This window comes from Falco naumanni, chromosome 7, assembly GCF_017639655.2.
Source record: "Falco naumanni isolate bFalNau1 chromosome 7, bFalNau1.pat, whole genome shotgun sequence".
Lineage (NCBI taxonomy): Eukaryota > Metazoa > Chordata > Aves > Falconiformes > Falconidae > Falco > Falco naumanni.
In genome coordinates this window covers 35860560-35875071 of record NC_054060.1, presented here as the reverse complement: position 1 = coordinate 35875071, position 14512 = coordinate 35860560, and the positions used below count along the sequence as shown (strand labels likewise).

General features: G+C 37.8%; 1 protein-coding gene across 25 annotated transcripts in view; it reads left to right on the top strand.

The window, feature by feature from the left end:
* The window catches only part of MARK3 (microtubule affinity regulating kinase 3), a 63842-nt gene that overhangs the window by 44981 nt on the left and 4349 nt on the right, over positions 1-14512 (top strand). For 3 of the 25 annotated variants that reach the window (XM_040601734.1, XM_040601736.1, XM_040601757.1), the window contains 6 exons: positions 288-365; positions 1037-1140; positions 5849-6013; positions 6730-6987; positions 9317-9343; positions 14094-14138. In XM_040601734.1, coding sequence (XP_040457668.1) covers positions 288-365; positions 1037-1140; positions 5849-6013; positions 6730-6987; positions 9317-9343; positions 14094-14138 — 677 coding nt within the window. Of the gene's footprint in view, positions 1-287; positions 366-1036; positions 1141-5848; positions 6014-6729; positions 6992-9316; positions 9344-14093; positions 14139-14512 lie in introns of those variants that run through there. The other 22 variants (XM_040601742.1, XM_040601739.1, XM_040601752.1 and 19 more) reach the window with 16 other exon arrangements.

Below are 14512 nucleotides of genomic sequence, written 5' to 3'. Positions count from 1 at the left end.
TCCTCCAAGACTTTCCCCAGCAGTGATGTTTAAAGTTAATAGCCTATTTTGCTTCCTGCTTTGCCCCGTGATCCTTTTCTTTAAAGAAAAGTTTTAAAGGTTTTCTCCACTTTCCAATCATATGCAGTTACCTGTGTTATGTTCTTGGGGTGGGAAGAAAAAATATAAGGCTTGCCGGCTTTTACTTCCTCTACAACCTGGGGGTGCATGTTTATCTGGACCACCATGCTTTTCCTACAGTAATTGCATCTAACGTTTTATAATTCTGTTATCTGTGAATTACCCAGCTTCTCAGTCGTTCCTGGAAAATTGACCGCCAACTTGGGCATATCTCCACCCTCTTTCTCTGTAAAGACAGAGGCAAAGTAATTCTATTTCTTTTCTCCCCTCTAAAGTAAGGTCTGTAGTTTTAAATTCCCCTGGTTCACTTGTCCTCAATGTATTATGCTTGTATTTAGATATATATTTTTTAAAATGTCTTATTAAAATTCTCTGCAATTTGTCTCTTTAATTTGACTTATTCTTCCCTGTTTTTAAAACTTGTGTAGTTTTATAGTATTTTAATACTAAAAAGTCCATGTTTACCTTCCCACTGAATTTTACCACATTTGTTTCTTCAGTCTTTGCTTTTCCTGTCTTGTTTAAGGGTATGATTTTAACTAAAGGAAAATTCTACAATCTACAAGTGGTAAAGTATTTAAAAAGTAGACCATAAAGACGTAGGTTATCCAGACGTAGATGAATGCTATACATCCTGAGAATTTGTAATTTAGAACATTGGTAATTAAAAACTTTGAGCAAAATTAATTTTGAGCCATCAACATGAAAGAGAAGAACAGCTTGTTAGAATTATTTTTTCTGATTCCATTATTGCTTAAAAATACTGGAAAGTGTCTGTGTATTAACTTATTTAATTATTGTAAGTTTTATAACTATGTAGAACTAGCATGAAGTAAAACAGACTTCAACTGTATGTAAACTTAACCCCCGAAAAGCCTTTTGTGGGGAATAACAAGCCTATGTTTTTTAATTGTAGAATAATACTGCCCCCGGAGCAATGACGCGGCGCAACACTTACGTTTGTAGTGAAAGAACCACTGCTGATAGACATTCAGTGATACAAAATGGCAAGGAGAACAGGTATATGAAATGTCTTCCTATGGTGTCTGTCCCTCGTCTTCACACTTCCAAAAAGTTGTAATGTCTAATTTAAAAATCAGTAATATTCTAGTGTAATTCTTAATGAAAGGTGAGTACAGATGTTTGGTTATGGAGCACTTGTAAGTATGTTGGGATTTTTTTTTTCCTATACTTAATTCATACAGTCTTTATACTTAGAATGTAAAAGGAAGTTCCTAATTTCTGATTAAGTACGTGTCATATTTGTACAGCCTTCATCTTAAAACAGTTGTTAACTGCTGTGGCCAAACAACATATGCTTGCAGAAGAGGCTTATTCAGGTCAAACTACAAAGTCCATCGTTCTTGGGCCGTTCTCTTTTTACATTTCACTCTAATCTATACTTTGGGATTAAGTCTCAGGGAGAAAGTCTATTTTTTTTTTTTTTTTTCCTGAGCAAAGATGAAACTGTGATAGGCCATTGTCTTGGACTAATAACGTTCCTTACTGATATTCTTGTAGTCTGCTTCCCAGTATTTACAGAACTCATCTTGAGAAGGGAAGCACTAATATCTCCATATTCTGAGTGAAAACAGTCAGAGGAATAACAGGTTTCTTCTTACTTTGCTGAATGAGAGCCTGACTGCAGCATGCAGTGGAATTGGAGTTAACCATTCGTGGGTTAGTACCGTAGCAACATCTAGTGCCATTCTTCCTCCCTGTGTAACAAAGATCGAGGAGAGCTGTAGGAAATAAATATAATTGTGAATGTAGACATTAGGTATAGAGTAACAATTGTGAGGAATACCAATGAATTTCCTGGCTGGCTGAGGTGTTTTAAGATCCAACCAACTGTTGTTCACGGAGTTTTACTGGTCTTGAAAGCTGGCAATGATTAAGTAGCTGACCATTGCCAGGAGAGTACCCAGATAGCTAGTACTTAATAAAAATGCTTAAGTTTGGAGGAATGTGTACCTCCCTCCTACTCTTCCTGATTTTCTCCACCCCTTCCTAATTTTGTGATATACTGTAAAGGGTGGGAAGAAAATACTTTTCTTCTAGCTCGTATTGAAGTTGGTGAAAGATCTGCCATTTTTGCACAGAATTTTTCCTCATCCTCTCAGCAGTTTATAAGGAAGAGTGATGAAGTTGTGATGTTGAATGGAAAGTCTGTTTTGTCCCTTGTTTGACTCCTGGAGCCTAGGGATAAAGAACATGACTTTGACCCTGTCTCTTCCTCCTAGCTTTCTGCAAACTGAAAGTGATTAAGGAAAAAGTCAAGTATAAGTTTGAAGAGTGCCAAAAGTCTAGCTGGCCACCTGGGCCTGCAGTCAACTGTCTTGTGAAGTACAGCACGGCTATTTGGTACTGTCTTTTAGTGTGTCTGTCTCAGCCTTCATTGGTTAGTCCTTGTTAATGTTACCAAGTTTGTTTAGATTAAAGCTCATCATCCTTTCTTTGATTTGATATGTTAATAGCTTTTTTTTCTTTCCAAGCTCTCTTTGGAAAATGAATCTTTCTGTCCAAAATAGTTTTGGTCAGATTTGATCACTTGATTTCTTGTTTTAATAACATATTTGTTCATCTTTAAACTAATATCTTAGCACTATCTTGTCTACAATTTATTACATTTTTTAAAGTTAGATATTGCTTACTAGGAATGCTTGAGATACAGATGTCCCCTTAATTTAGGAGTAACTTCATATTCCTAAGAAGACGTCTTTTGAAGTTATTTTTTTCCCCCCAGCTTTGAGTTTCTCAAACTATTGCCTTTCTGCTTTTTGTCACATATGGGCATGAAGCTCAAAGTTAATATTGAGTGTTACTTGGCAACTATATTCATTCTATTTTATATCCATAATTGCTTATCGTTATTTTACCTTTTATTGTCAATATGGTATCCAAACTTCATTTACTTATCCTACAGACTAGCCCTCTGTTTGGGTCATTTGAAATGTCTGAGCATTTGTATTCTCACTGTCAGGGAAAAAAAAATCTTCATGGCTTTTATTGCATACTTTTGATTACTACTTTGTTAGTCTTTATAGAGGGTTAAAATGAGAAAAGTTAATGAGAATGCATTGTTAATTGTTTTACAGTTGGGAGACTTCTCATTGTCTGAAATGCTTCAACACTAAACTGCACATTTGTTTTGGCACAGTTTCAGAATTACTGTGATTTGGCACAGAATTCAGAATTTACATCTGAATATATTTTGTTGCTGTAACTGGACAAAGGCTTAACTGATCACATGAAATGCAGGGACCTTTAACGCAGGCTAAATCAACATGGCTGTTGATGGGACTGGCTCTTCAGAATGAATTCTGCCTGCCTTCAGGTGTCTCTGTAGTATCCCTAATTATACACCCAACTTGGCAGAAAGTAACTTCAGAAACTTGTCAAGGTTACAAGATCTGAAATAGAACCTGGGCTTTGTATAAATCCAGAGTTTTGTTAAAAATGCTTTTTCTGCTTTTGAAATGTCTGTTGGTGACATGTTAAAGGCAGGAGTAGTTATAGAGACTGGATTTTAGGTTTTCTGTAGCTGTGACCCAGTGAAAACTTGGGAGACGATGCGTGCAAGATGCGTGCATTTGAAGTCTACTTTCCATAGAGAAAGTGTTAGTTTCTGTGTTGCACATTGAATTCTGAGAAGGCACTATTTCTGAAACTAAGGAAGCTTTTGAAGAATCAATAGTCCAGGTAGTGGACTTGATGTTGGAGAAAGTAGTTTTGAAGACCCCATGCCAGATTGGTAGAAGCAAAGGGTTTTTAAGTCTCACATCCCTACTTCAGCATATTGTGTGGCTGACACAGGCATTCTGCAGGAGATGACTCGGTTGGCTTTCCTCCAAAGTCTGAGCATTAATTAACGCACTTGGGGACTCGTGAAACGCTCTTCATAATGATAGGCAATTGCTTGAAATCATTTGTAACACATGATTTACAACAGCCTCAGATTTTTAATAAGCCTTGGCACTAATTGGTGAATGTTAGCGCGCTGTTTCTGTGTTCCCAGGCTAGTAATCCGAGGAAGATGATTTCTAGCAAGGCTTTTAGAGTAAGATATATAAATGCTTTAATATGTGCTCTCCTGCCTTATTGAAACCTTTAGTTATTACATCTTTGGAGGCAAATGACTAAATGGAACGTGGGTCTAATGTGTTGTGAAACTAGATTCTTTATCTTTTACAACAAATTGAGAGGAGAGGAGCTAGAAGTGCTTGAGAGGCTAGTGACCAATTATTTGGGGATTACTTCGTTTTGGGGTATTGCTTTTGAGATGAGTGTTCATTTCCTTACAATTTCTCAATACCCGGGTGTAATGTGAAAGCTGGGCTGTGTTGCAGGATTCGTTGTAGTAGTGCTTGTAGTTGGCAGCCTGCTTAATTCAGCATTGTAAGGAGATGCATGCATGACTCAGATGAAGTTCTCTAGATTCTGAGAAGTTCAAAACAGAAAGTAGATTTTGCTAACCGTTTTAGCCAGCAGTTCTGATGTCTGAACTGCAAGGTGTTTTTTCTGCTAGTGCTTTGTGAGAGCTAAGCCTGAGAAGTGGGTCAGCTGATACTTGTAGCTGGACTGACATTCTCCTCTCCAAAGTCTGACATACTAAAATGAGATAACAGGACTTGAATTTCAGTATGTGTAACCATGAAGTAGCTTGGAAGTGAACATGCAGTGTCATGAAACTGTCACTGACAATCACTGATTTTGAAACTGTCACTGACAATCACTGATTTCTTAACCTCAAACAATATTTTTGAATTAGAATTGCCATACTTTTAAAGTGAACTTAAGATGAATGACACATGGTGGTGTAGGCTGAAAGGCCAAATACATCTTGTGGCCTCTCAGTTTTCTTCCATACTTACCATTATCAGATAGTGTGAAGGCTGCAAAGACTATTGTGTCCCAAAGAAAGAAAAAGATTTCATGCTTCTGTTTTAACATATTATACAGCTGGCAGCTTACTGGCCGCTCTGCTAAGACGGCACTGTATACCTTCCTTCAAAGCCTGAATGGTAATTTAGAGAATTTAAGGTCCATGGCCAAGCAATATGAAATGCTTTTCAGCAGTCATAGCTCTTTCTCTAGAGATCACCAAGTGTTATTCATTGCCTCCTACATGTACAGGTTGATTAATAGTAGCCTTTTTGTTTGGGCCTCTCTGGACTTGTTAAAGATCATGATATTGTTGTTTTCAATTGTGCCTGTGAAGTCCCTCAGTTATCAGATGTAGATCGAAATTTGACAGCTTGCCCACCTTACAGCAATTCCTTCTAACATGGACACATTCTGAAAACAAAGTGTTTCGCTGCAGTAATGAAGCCATCATCAGTCTTTTGGAAAGTGCAATTGGTGGGGTTTTTTGATGCATTTTTTTAATGTTAAGACCAGTATGAGTTACACCAGTGCTTTATACTACTCTTTGGGACAGAATACTGGGTTATTCAGGTTCTGTACATCAAGGAGGGTATCACACCGAATTAATGCTAATGGTAAGAGCATGATCACTTCATAGATGTCAAGTGCTATAGTAAGGATGCTTTTTAAGGGGAGTGTAGGGTAGTTACTGCTCTTTACATCAAGGAGGGCTGTTAGAGTTCGTGTTCTTTGATAAATCAGTTAATAGAAGGAAAAGTTTGCTTTTTTTCTATGCAGTAGTTTGTTGTTGGTCCATCATGCTCTTCTTTCTGCCTCTGCCTGAACCCAAACCCCCTCACAGCCTGACAGAAATGTTCGCTTACGCAGCTAGCCCTGCTTCAGTTTGTACTACATCCTTCTCCAGTGTTCGGCTGCGACATCAGAAGTCGATGTCCATGTCAGCCTCTGTGCACACGAAGATGATGTTGCCTCCAATAGACAATGGCGCAGATAACTTCAGGCCTATGTAAGAATCTGAAATCGTTGTGAAACTAACTTATACCCACTGCTTCTTAACTTTGTGCTGTGGAATTTTAGTCCTAGATTGTTCTAGTATACATTGCCCACAAGATGTGTGTTTCCTCATTTTTTCAGTCTTGTTTACATTTGTCTTGTGGTGTGTCAGGCTGTCTGTGACATAATCCTGCAATAATGAACCTTAATTTTTTCCTAGTGTTAGGAGTATTGGACATTCCCTATTGTCATAGTCTGTTGGAGACTTTAACTGTGTATCCTGAAGGACTTCGCTACTCGGAGTGGTTTGCTTGTAGAAAATTTTGTGTAGGATTTCAAATTAGTAAGATTTTCAAAGATGTACGTATAGAATGTGGAGGGAGAGACACTAAAGTTACCTATTGCTTCTCTTTCCTGGGAGGAAACTTTACTCGTCTATTCTTTTATCAGTCTTCTCAGTGAAACATTGTATGCCTAGTTTATCTGGTCTTTTCCAGGACACTCCTGTTCCATTTTTCTGCCTATGTAGGTTTCTGTTTCGGCAGCCTTTTAATCCTAACTTCTTACAAGTTTTGATTCCATACAGTGCTGTAATAGCGTTGATATTCCAACCCTGGCCTATATAAAAGTGTCTGTTTATGCTTTACTGTAGTAGTGTTTTGTGTTTCCTGCGGAACCGTAGTGCTTCTGTAAAGAAGTTCTAGCATTGTTTTTTGTTTTCTGCTCTAGCACTATTCCCGATCAAAGAACTCCTGTTGCTTCAACTCACAGCATTAGCAGTGCAACCACACCTGATCGTATTCGTTTCCCCAGAGGAACGGCTAGTCGGAGCACTTTCCACGGCCAGCTCAGGGAGCGACGTACTGCTACCTACAATGGACCGCCAGCCTCCCCCAGTCTGTCCCATGAAGCAACACCGCTCTCACAGACTCGAACCAGGGGTTCCACTAACCTGTTTAGTAAACTAACTTCAAAACTAACAAGAAGGTAAGTCTCTTGAAATGGTAATGCAACATCTCCTTGTCATCGGGTGGTGGAAATGCCTAGTAGCTGATTGCTTAGGTGGTTTTATCCATATTCTCTGATTAATGGCTTAACAAATCCTGCAGCTTAAAATGCACTGGCTTACAATTTTTTTTTGTAGTTCTTTTTGGTTACAGAAACCATTTGTTTTTAGCAGTTGAATCAAACGGGATAAAAAGCGAGACAGTTTGTGCTGTTTCCTTTGTGCTCTTCATTCTCATGTCTGAGATACAAATGCTGCAGAGCTGAGCGTTTCAACTCCAGTTCAAAAGCTGCTCACCCTTACTGTATGGTCTATCAGCAGACAGCATAAACTAGGATTCCAGTCTTGATATTTGACATAGAAGCTCATTAGAAGCTCAGCTTATGTTTTCTGATAACTTAGGCTGTCGGTGGACAATGGCAGTACACAAATACTGCAGGTGAAAGAGTAGAGGCAGGAGACAAAAGCTTCTTTTGGCAGCAGTGCTAGCATAGGTCATAATTAAAATAGTGGCAGGAGTATGGTTTCAGTTTAGACAGGAGTCTGGTCAAACCTTGAGAAACTGACTCCTATTTTGACCTTTAGTTCATGTGCAGATTCTGGTTTCAGTGTGCAGGTATGTTGGTCTAGCCAAAGCCTAGCTTAAGCAGGTGTTCCTGCACTAAGTTTTTATTCTAATTGGACTTCTAGTTTCAAATCCATGTATGATTTAAATTAGTTCCTACAAACCCTAAACTTGAAAACCACCTTTTTTCTTCTACATTTAAAATTTGTCAGTTCACATACTGTGTAGTTCAGACCACTCTGATATCCACAGCTTGTGTTTGCAGAAGTGAGGCTTTGTTTTTCTTTGTCTTAAGGTAATCTCCATGCTTTTGTATCCTTCTCATCATGTGAACTTTTTTGAAATACATTATTGTAATCTTGGCCTGCTTGCTTTTAAGTTTTATATCACATCAGCACCAAGCCATTTCCTTCCTGTCTGTTCTGTGACTATACATGCCTCCCTCTCAGCATCCTCTTCATAGTCTCCCATTCCTATAAAATAATGCTAAACCAAACTCTAGTTTTTCACAACTGGCTGATTTCAATTTAGGGAATGAATTTATTTAAAATGTGAGATATTTTTTTCTGTGAAAAGCAATAACGTGAAGCCTAGCCTTTGGTAAATGTTTTACCCTGCTCAGCTGTCTTCTAGCTAACGCTTCCTTGGGAATACTGTGCTATATGAAATTATAACAGGTACGAAATTAAAACATAGGGACAGATAAAAGAATAATTTTGGTATTTGTAAGAATTAAGTCATCTGCTTTTTCTCAAATGAAGTCTTAATCAGACAGATCCTTTTGGCACATCTTTCTGTCTGTGCTTTTGTTCGTAATATCCTGACTGAATTTTCTGTCTGATGTTCCAAATGTGGACGCTCAAACTGTGAACTTGCAAGCTTTTCGCTCACTTGTTTAGGCTGCATTCAAACTTCTACCATTACCTCAGTGTTTCAGCTCTCACAGTGCAATGTGGTTTTCTTGAAGTTTTTCCGCACTGCTTTTGACAATAGTTTAAATTCCATCTGGACTTGATTAAATAACATACAGTTGTAACACAATAGCACTGTTACAGATGGTTAAGTTTGCACTTGGAGGACTTCTTACAGTTGGGGCTCTGTTACACTAGGTGCTGTACAAACTAGTAAGGAGGTGGATAGTGCCATCAGAGGACATGGTTATGTTTCTTTTTAAATAATTTTTTTAAAAAACCCTTAAAACCTGTTAATTTATTCTAGCATTCTCTGTGGGGAATCAGAATCCTTTTGATTATGAACTACTTATGTTCTGGTGTAGGCCATTGTTAACAGCTTCTGCACTAAATTAACTAAATATTTAAGGCAGTTTTTGGCACAACATGGCTGACCTAATGTTGTGAAGGAAGAAACCTAACTGAAGATACTCAAGATCTAATTATAGAAGAGTTACTGATTTTTGCTTTCTCTTTGGAATATATGAAGAAGATCCAAACATATTTTTATGTGACCTTGTAGATTGTGAGTTTGTGTTTCGACACCAGTACATATTTTAATTCCTAATAACTATTGGTGCCATGTTTCCCAGAAAAATTAAGTTTGGAAGTAGCAATGCTAAGAGTTTGACTCTTCAGACCCTAAATCATCTGCCTAATCTCAGAATGTATGTAGTGTAATTTCATTGTGCATTTTAAATGAGATCTTTTTGCATGTTTCGCTCTAAATGGCTTTTTCAATTTATTTTGTACAAAACTTTTTGTTAATTATTATTTTGGCTTAATTTCTTTTAGAAACATGTCATTCAGGTTTATCAAAAGGTAGGATTTATTTATATTTAAAAAAAAGTGGCTCCTGCAATTAACAACAGATTTGGCTTTCTAGCCTTGGTTTTCTGAAAACTAAACTTTCTGCTGAGGACTAAATACTTTCTCTCTTGAGAGGAAAGCATAGAATAAATCCATTAACTCATGATGATACTTAAGAATCTGTGGCACCTGTATAACAAGATGCTAAGCATGCCTTGTGAATTCTTCTTTCTTTGATAGAGTTGGTAGTGCCAAAGTAATTCTGTTCTCTGTACTAATACACTTAGCATGCTTATGTTTGAAGAATGAGGTGTTTGATAACAATGATGAAAGTATAAACAAAACATAAGGTTACAAGCAAATAAAGGTAAGTGATGCTAAATTTACATTCTCTATCTTTTTGTTTTATGATATTTTGTAAAAATCAGTCTGAAGTGTTTTCTGCAGTTGATACAATGGAAAGCAAACTGAACAGAGTTGTGAATCTCAAGAGTTTTGCATGAAAAACTGAATGAAGGTGCAGTAGTGGCTGTGTATTTTAAAATGGGATGCCTTTGCTGAAGTGAATTACAAGTGAACTGCAAATAGAGCACTTCAGTTATAAACAAAAAGTATAACGTCTATGCAAATTTGTTAACAAAAGGGAAAAGCTCAGAAGTCTGATTCACATTTCACACCCAAAGGATTGAATTTAGTTTTACAATTTGAGAATGATTCAGCTTGCTATATGTCTCGTTAATTCGCTATGACTCATGAAAGTTGGTTATGCAATTTTGATCTGCAGGTAGATTTTCCAGTATAACTTTGTAATACTCTATTTATTTGTATCATATCTTGGAGTTTCTTAAAGGGGATGGTACTTCCATTTTCCAACTACTGATCAAAAATACGGAGACAGTACCAAAAAACAGACGTCTGTTTTAACTTTGAAAATGCAAGTCTGTGCATGTGATTATGGTTTGAAGTTTGTCAGACCATTTCAAGGAAATACTTAGATTAGGGAGACCCAAGATATGTAAATTGCTGACTGAATTTGGGTTTATTATGTACAGTGTGAGTCTAAATGTCCCTACCCAACTAAACAAGTAAATTCCATACCACCAGAAGAATAACAGCAATAATCGGAGCTCTTCCAAACATGACTGTTTAGAACTGGTGTTGGTTGGGTTGGCTGGCATTGTCACAGGCTTACTTGAGAAAAGGAACATGCACCAACTGTTAGTTTAAGGAAAGAAACCATCCAACACAGCATACAGATGAAACTGAGCAGTAGCAATAGTTTTAACCCATCGTGCATCGTGAGCTGTGGAGTGCGTACCACTTTGTGAGGGGGAGCTTTTGAGCCTCTGTAGTCACGTTGCTTTTAAAAAAGGGATTGTGATCTGTGCAATCTCCGCAACTGGATGGATGCATGTAAGTTTGTTACACTGCTGCTCTGAAAAAAGATGGAAAATGCTAGTACGAGTACAATATTAAGCTAGAAAGTTATTGTTCAAATTTGAGACTTAAAGCTAATATTTTGATGTTTTTCAACATTTTCCTTTGACTTGAGGCCAGGAATCTTAGACTCTTGTGGAAATCGCTGCTATAGCTTCCATGAATATGTCTTTGAATAAGAGATTTGCTAAGGCTTACACCACCTACACAGGACTAGACTGTGCTTTTTAAATTCTGTTTTAAGCGTGTGTGGTATCCCTCCATACTTGATCTGTATGTAGGTACAAAATGAAATTGAAAATGTTGGGAGTTTTGACAGTTTCTTCTTGTGTTATATGCAGTGAATCTTACCTAAGCTCACTGTCACTGATACTGAAAGAACTACTGTAACTCAACAGCATGTATATATAGTACTGCAGCATCATTCTAGGGAGCTGAACAAAAGTAGATAACCTTTCGCTCTTTTTTTTTTTTTTTTTAACTACTGAGTTCTAATACTGTACTTGGTACTCAGAGGTATAAAATATATATATATCTTGCACCGTGCCCTGTGCTTGCCATTCTGCATATTGTGGAAGTGTAACTTCTTTTCTGACAGCAAAAATCAATTTCTGTGATCTGAATTTTATTGTAGCATCTTTACTCCATTTCCATAAATTGATCTTATTTTAGCATCTTCCACTTTTTTGCTGTTTTTCCACATCTTTTTTAGACAGTTTTCTTTGTATCTACTTGGATTTTTAACACAGAGTGTACAAAGATGTAAAGAACAGAAAACACTGCATGACTCAGATGTATGGAAACATTCTTATTTTTGAAAGCCTTTCACAAACCGTAAATGAGGTAGTGTGTAGGCATTGCATGACAAGTGAAAACATAACTTTCCTATATATTTGTTCCATTCTCAAGACCAAGGAGCATCTTGGTTCATAAAATTAATTTACGTAAACATACAAGCAAAAGCAGAACATCTAGAGCGTAAAGTAGCCGGTTGCAGTTCCCGCAGAAGTGAGGGTTGTATTAGCAGTGAGGAAGCCTCGGGCTGCATCTGACTTGCAGAGCTACCAAAACAATACTGGCAGTACAGTGAGTGACTGTTCCCAAAGCACCAGTGCTGGGCTGTGGAACTGGACCATAACCATGTCCTTTGTGACGAAAGGAGCATCTAGAGAGACTGGTACAGCCCTCCAAAGCTTGGCATGATGGCTCATATTTGAAGATGCACGTCACCAAATGCAGTTTCTTGTGCTAAATGAATGGAACATTGATGCATGGAAAAACATGGAAAAAGTAAGGATATTCTGAGAGGCTTCTGTGAAAGAGTGTTTATTATTTGAAAGTGGCAGGTATTTGGTAAATAATGACCTTTCTTAGATTTAGAGTATAGTGGTTTAAAAACGGAACAGTTTGGCTGATTTTCAACCTAGAAAGGGTCTAAGAACATCATCAGGGATTTTTCCTTGCAGATGTTTCTGGACAGATTCCAGTCAACAGTATGGCTTAATTGTTGGGGCAACTGGTTATGCTCCTGTTTCTCTACAACCTTTGGCAAGTTTAAAAAACAACACAAAAACCCACACAAAACCCAGAAATCCCTAAATGCTTGCAGCTCTTAACAAAGCTGTCATCTTTCACTTCGTAGGAACACAGTAGGCTCTTCAAAATTCAAGTACTCTCAATTTTTCGGTTGAGCAGTGTCTTTGAACTAGTTGCTTGCTTTGCCCAGTAAAACAAGCCTTGCCCAGATCGTCTGAAAGGCATGGATTTGTTCAGCTGGTACACGTGATGGTTTTCCCATCCCACCTTCTTGGTCCTACAGAGTTGCTGAGTTGTTCATGGATTGTATATGCAGGCCTTAAAATCTTTTTCTACCTTCTCCTGTATCCTCCATAGGCAAGTAGCACAAGATCTCATGAATATAACCACCATTAAAACCCCACTGTGAATTAGTTGAGGACTTGTCGGTTGTTTTCTTCTTGCTTCCCTTACCCTTTTTGTTTGTGACAGCTGTTCGTTAGTCAGTGGTGAACATTTCCTAGCAGAGACCCTGTCGTACTGTGCTGTGCAGTTCCTCAGAGGGAGGGTTCTGATTAGATGCTGTTGTGACAAGCAGCTCATAGTTGTGTGACTTACCACTTTCTTAACTGAATTCTATTGCAATAGCAGTGTGAATTTTGAACAAGGAGCAGGCTGCTTTATTAAAGCATAGCACTGCCACAGTGCCTTTCCTGGTGACAGGGACTGCACAGGGTCATCTCACAATCCTGGTCCCTCACCATGACCCTCAAAAGGAAGGAAAGGAGGAAATTAAGTCTGGTAATGCTCCACACACCCTCGTGTAAATACTGCTGTGCATCAAAAAAATAAGCTGTCTTACATTCCTGTCCCTAGACACTTGTCAATCAAAGTGCTTTAATAATTCACGTTACTCAGTTAAGCTGTGTACTAGCTTAGAGTAGTCTTGGTAAGAGTCTTACAAAGGCAGCTTCCCTCTGAGCAGAATTAACACTGAGATGTTGAACCATGGTACCGCAATAATGGGAAGGTAGAGGAAGATTATTTTCCCCTTAATTCTGCTTGATACTGGGCTTTTAAAAAGTGGTAGTGATCAGCAATGTGGCTTTAAGCGATGCAAGAAGACAGAAAGCTTAAGCTTACTCTTGGATGCGGAAGATGCATCAGTGTGGGAATTAACAGCGTGGAGTTACCACAGCTCAAGAATCCTGGATTTGCCTCTAAACTTTTGTTAAAATGTATATGCTTCTTGTTCTTTTTGCATTAAGGTATTTGGTATTGTTTAAACACCTAATACCTCAGATCTGATGTGCATGCAGGCACGCAGGGTGACCAGACTTGTCTGTAAATTAAGTATTTTTTTCAAAAGTATATTGTATTCCCAAATAAAACTTCGAAGGATCATTAGCCTAAAAATAATTGGGAGTTATTTCTCTTCTAGGAGGTACTTACTAAATAATGCAGTAACTTCAATATGCTTTGTAACTTTAGTTTCACATTTTCTGCTTTTAAAAGTTAAACTTTGTTCATTGAATTCTACAGTATTAATGTATATAAACACACACTGTAAGAGTTAGTTATGGTTGTCTTAAAAACTGTAGTGTTTAGACTTCCATTTGGTTTGGCAATGTGTTACATTCTGAGTTTGGTCTAACCCATGAAGTTCTTTACATCTTTGTCGCTTTGTATTTTAACACACCTGCGGTATGATTGCAGTATCTTTTAGCAACTACTCAGATATTGTATATTGTAGTGTAAGATTTGTCTTCTCTTTCCCACTTCCTTTTGCTTCTGCATTCTTTTCAATGAGGCTCCCGACTGAATATGAGAGGAACGGGAGATTTGAGGGCTCAAGGTGAGGGTAAAATTTTTGTTTAAAATGTTACTTAGGTGAGTTTGAACCTTTCCCCCCTTGATTATGTGGCATAGTGGCTTCAGGCAGCAGCTTTTGTTTTGTGTAAGGCTTTGAAATTAACAAAGAAGCATTTCTGTCTGCAAAACGGCTAGTAAAGCACTGACTGACTTGGTTCTAAACTTTCATCTTTCCTCTTGCCTTTTCCCTTGTGTGGTGTGGTTTTTGCATTTTAGTTGTTAAAATTTGCTGTTGTCTTGTAGATGTGTAGGTAAGTGGTCTCTAGTGAGGCTGCAAACATGTGGAATAACCATTGAAGTGTGGTAAGATACTTCTCATCTCCAAAATCACAGCTAGTTAAACGGTATTTTTCATGT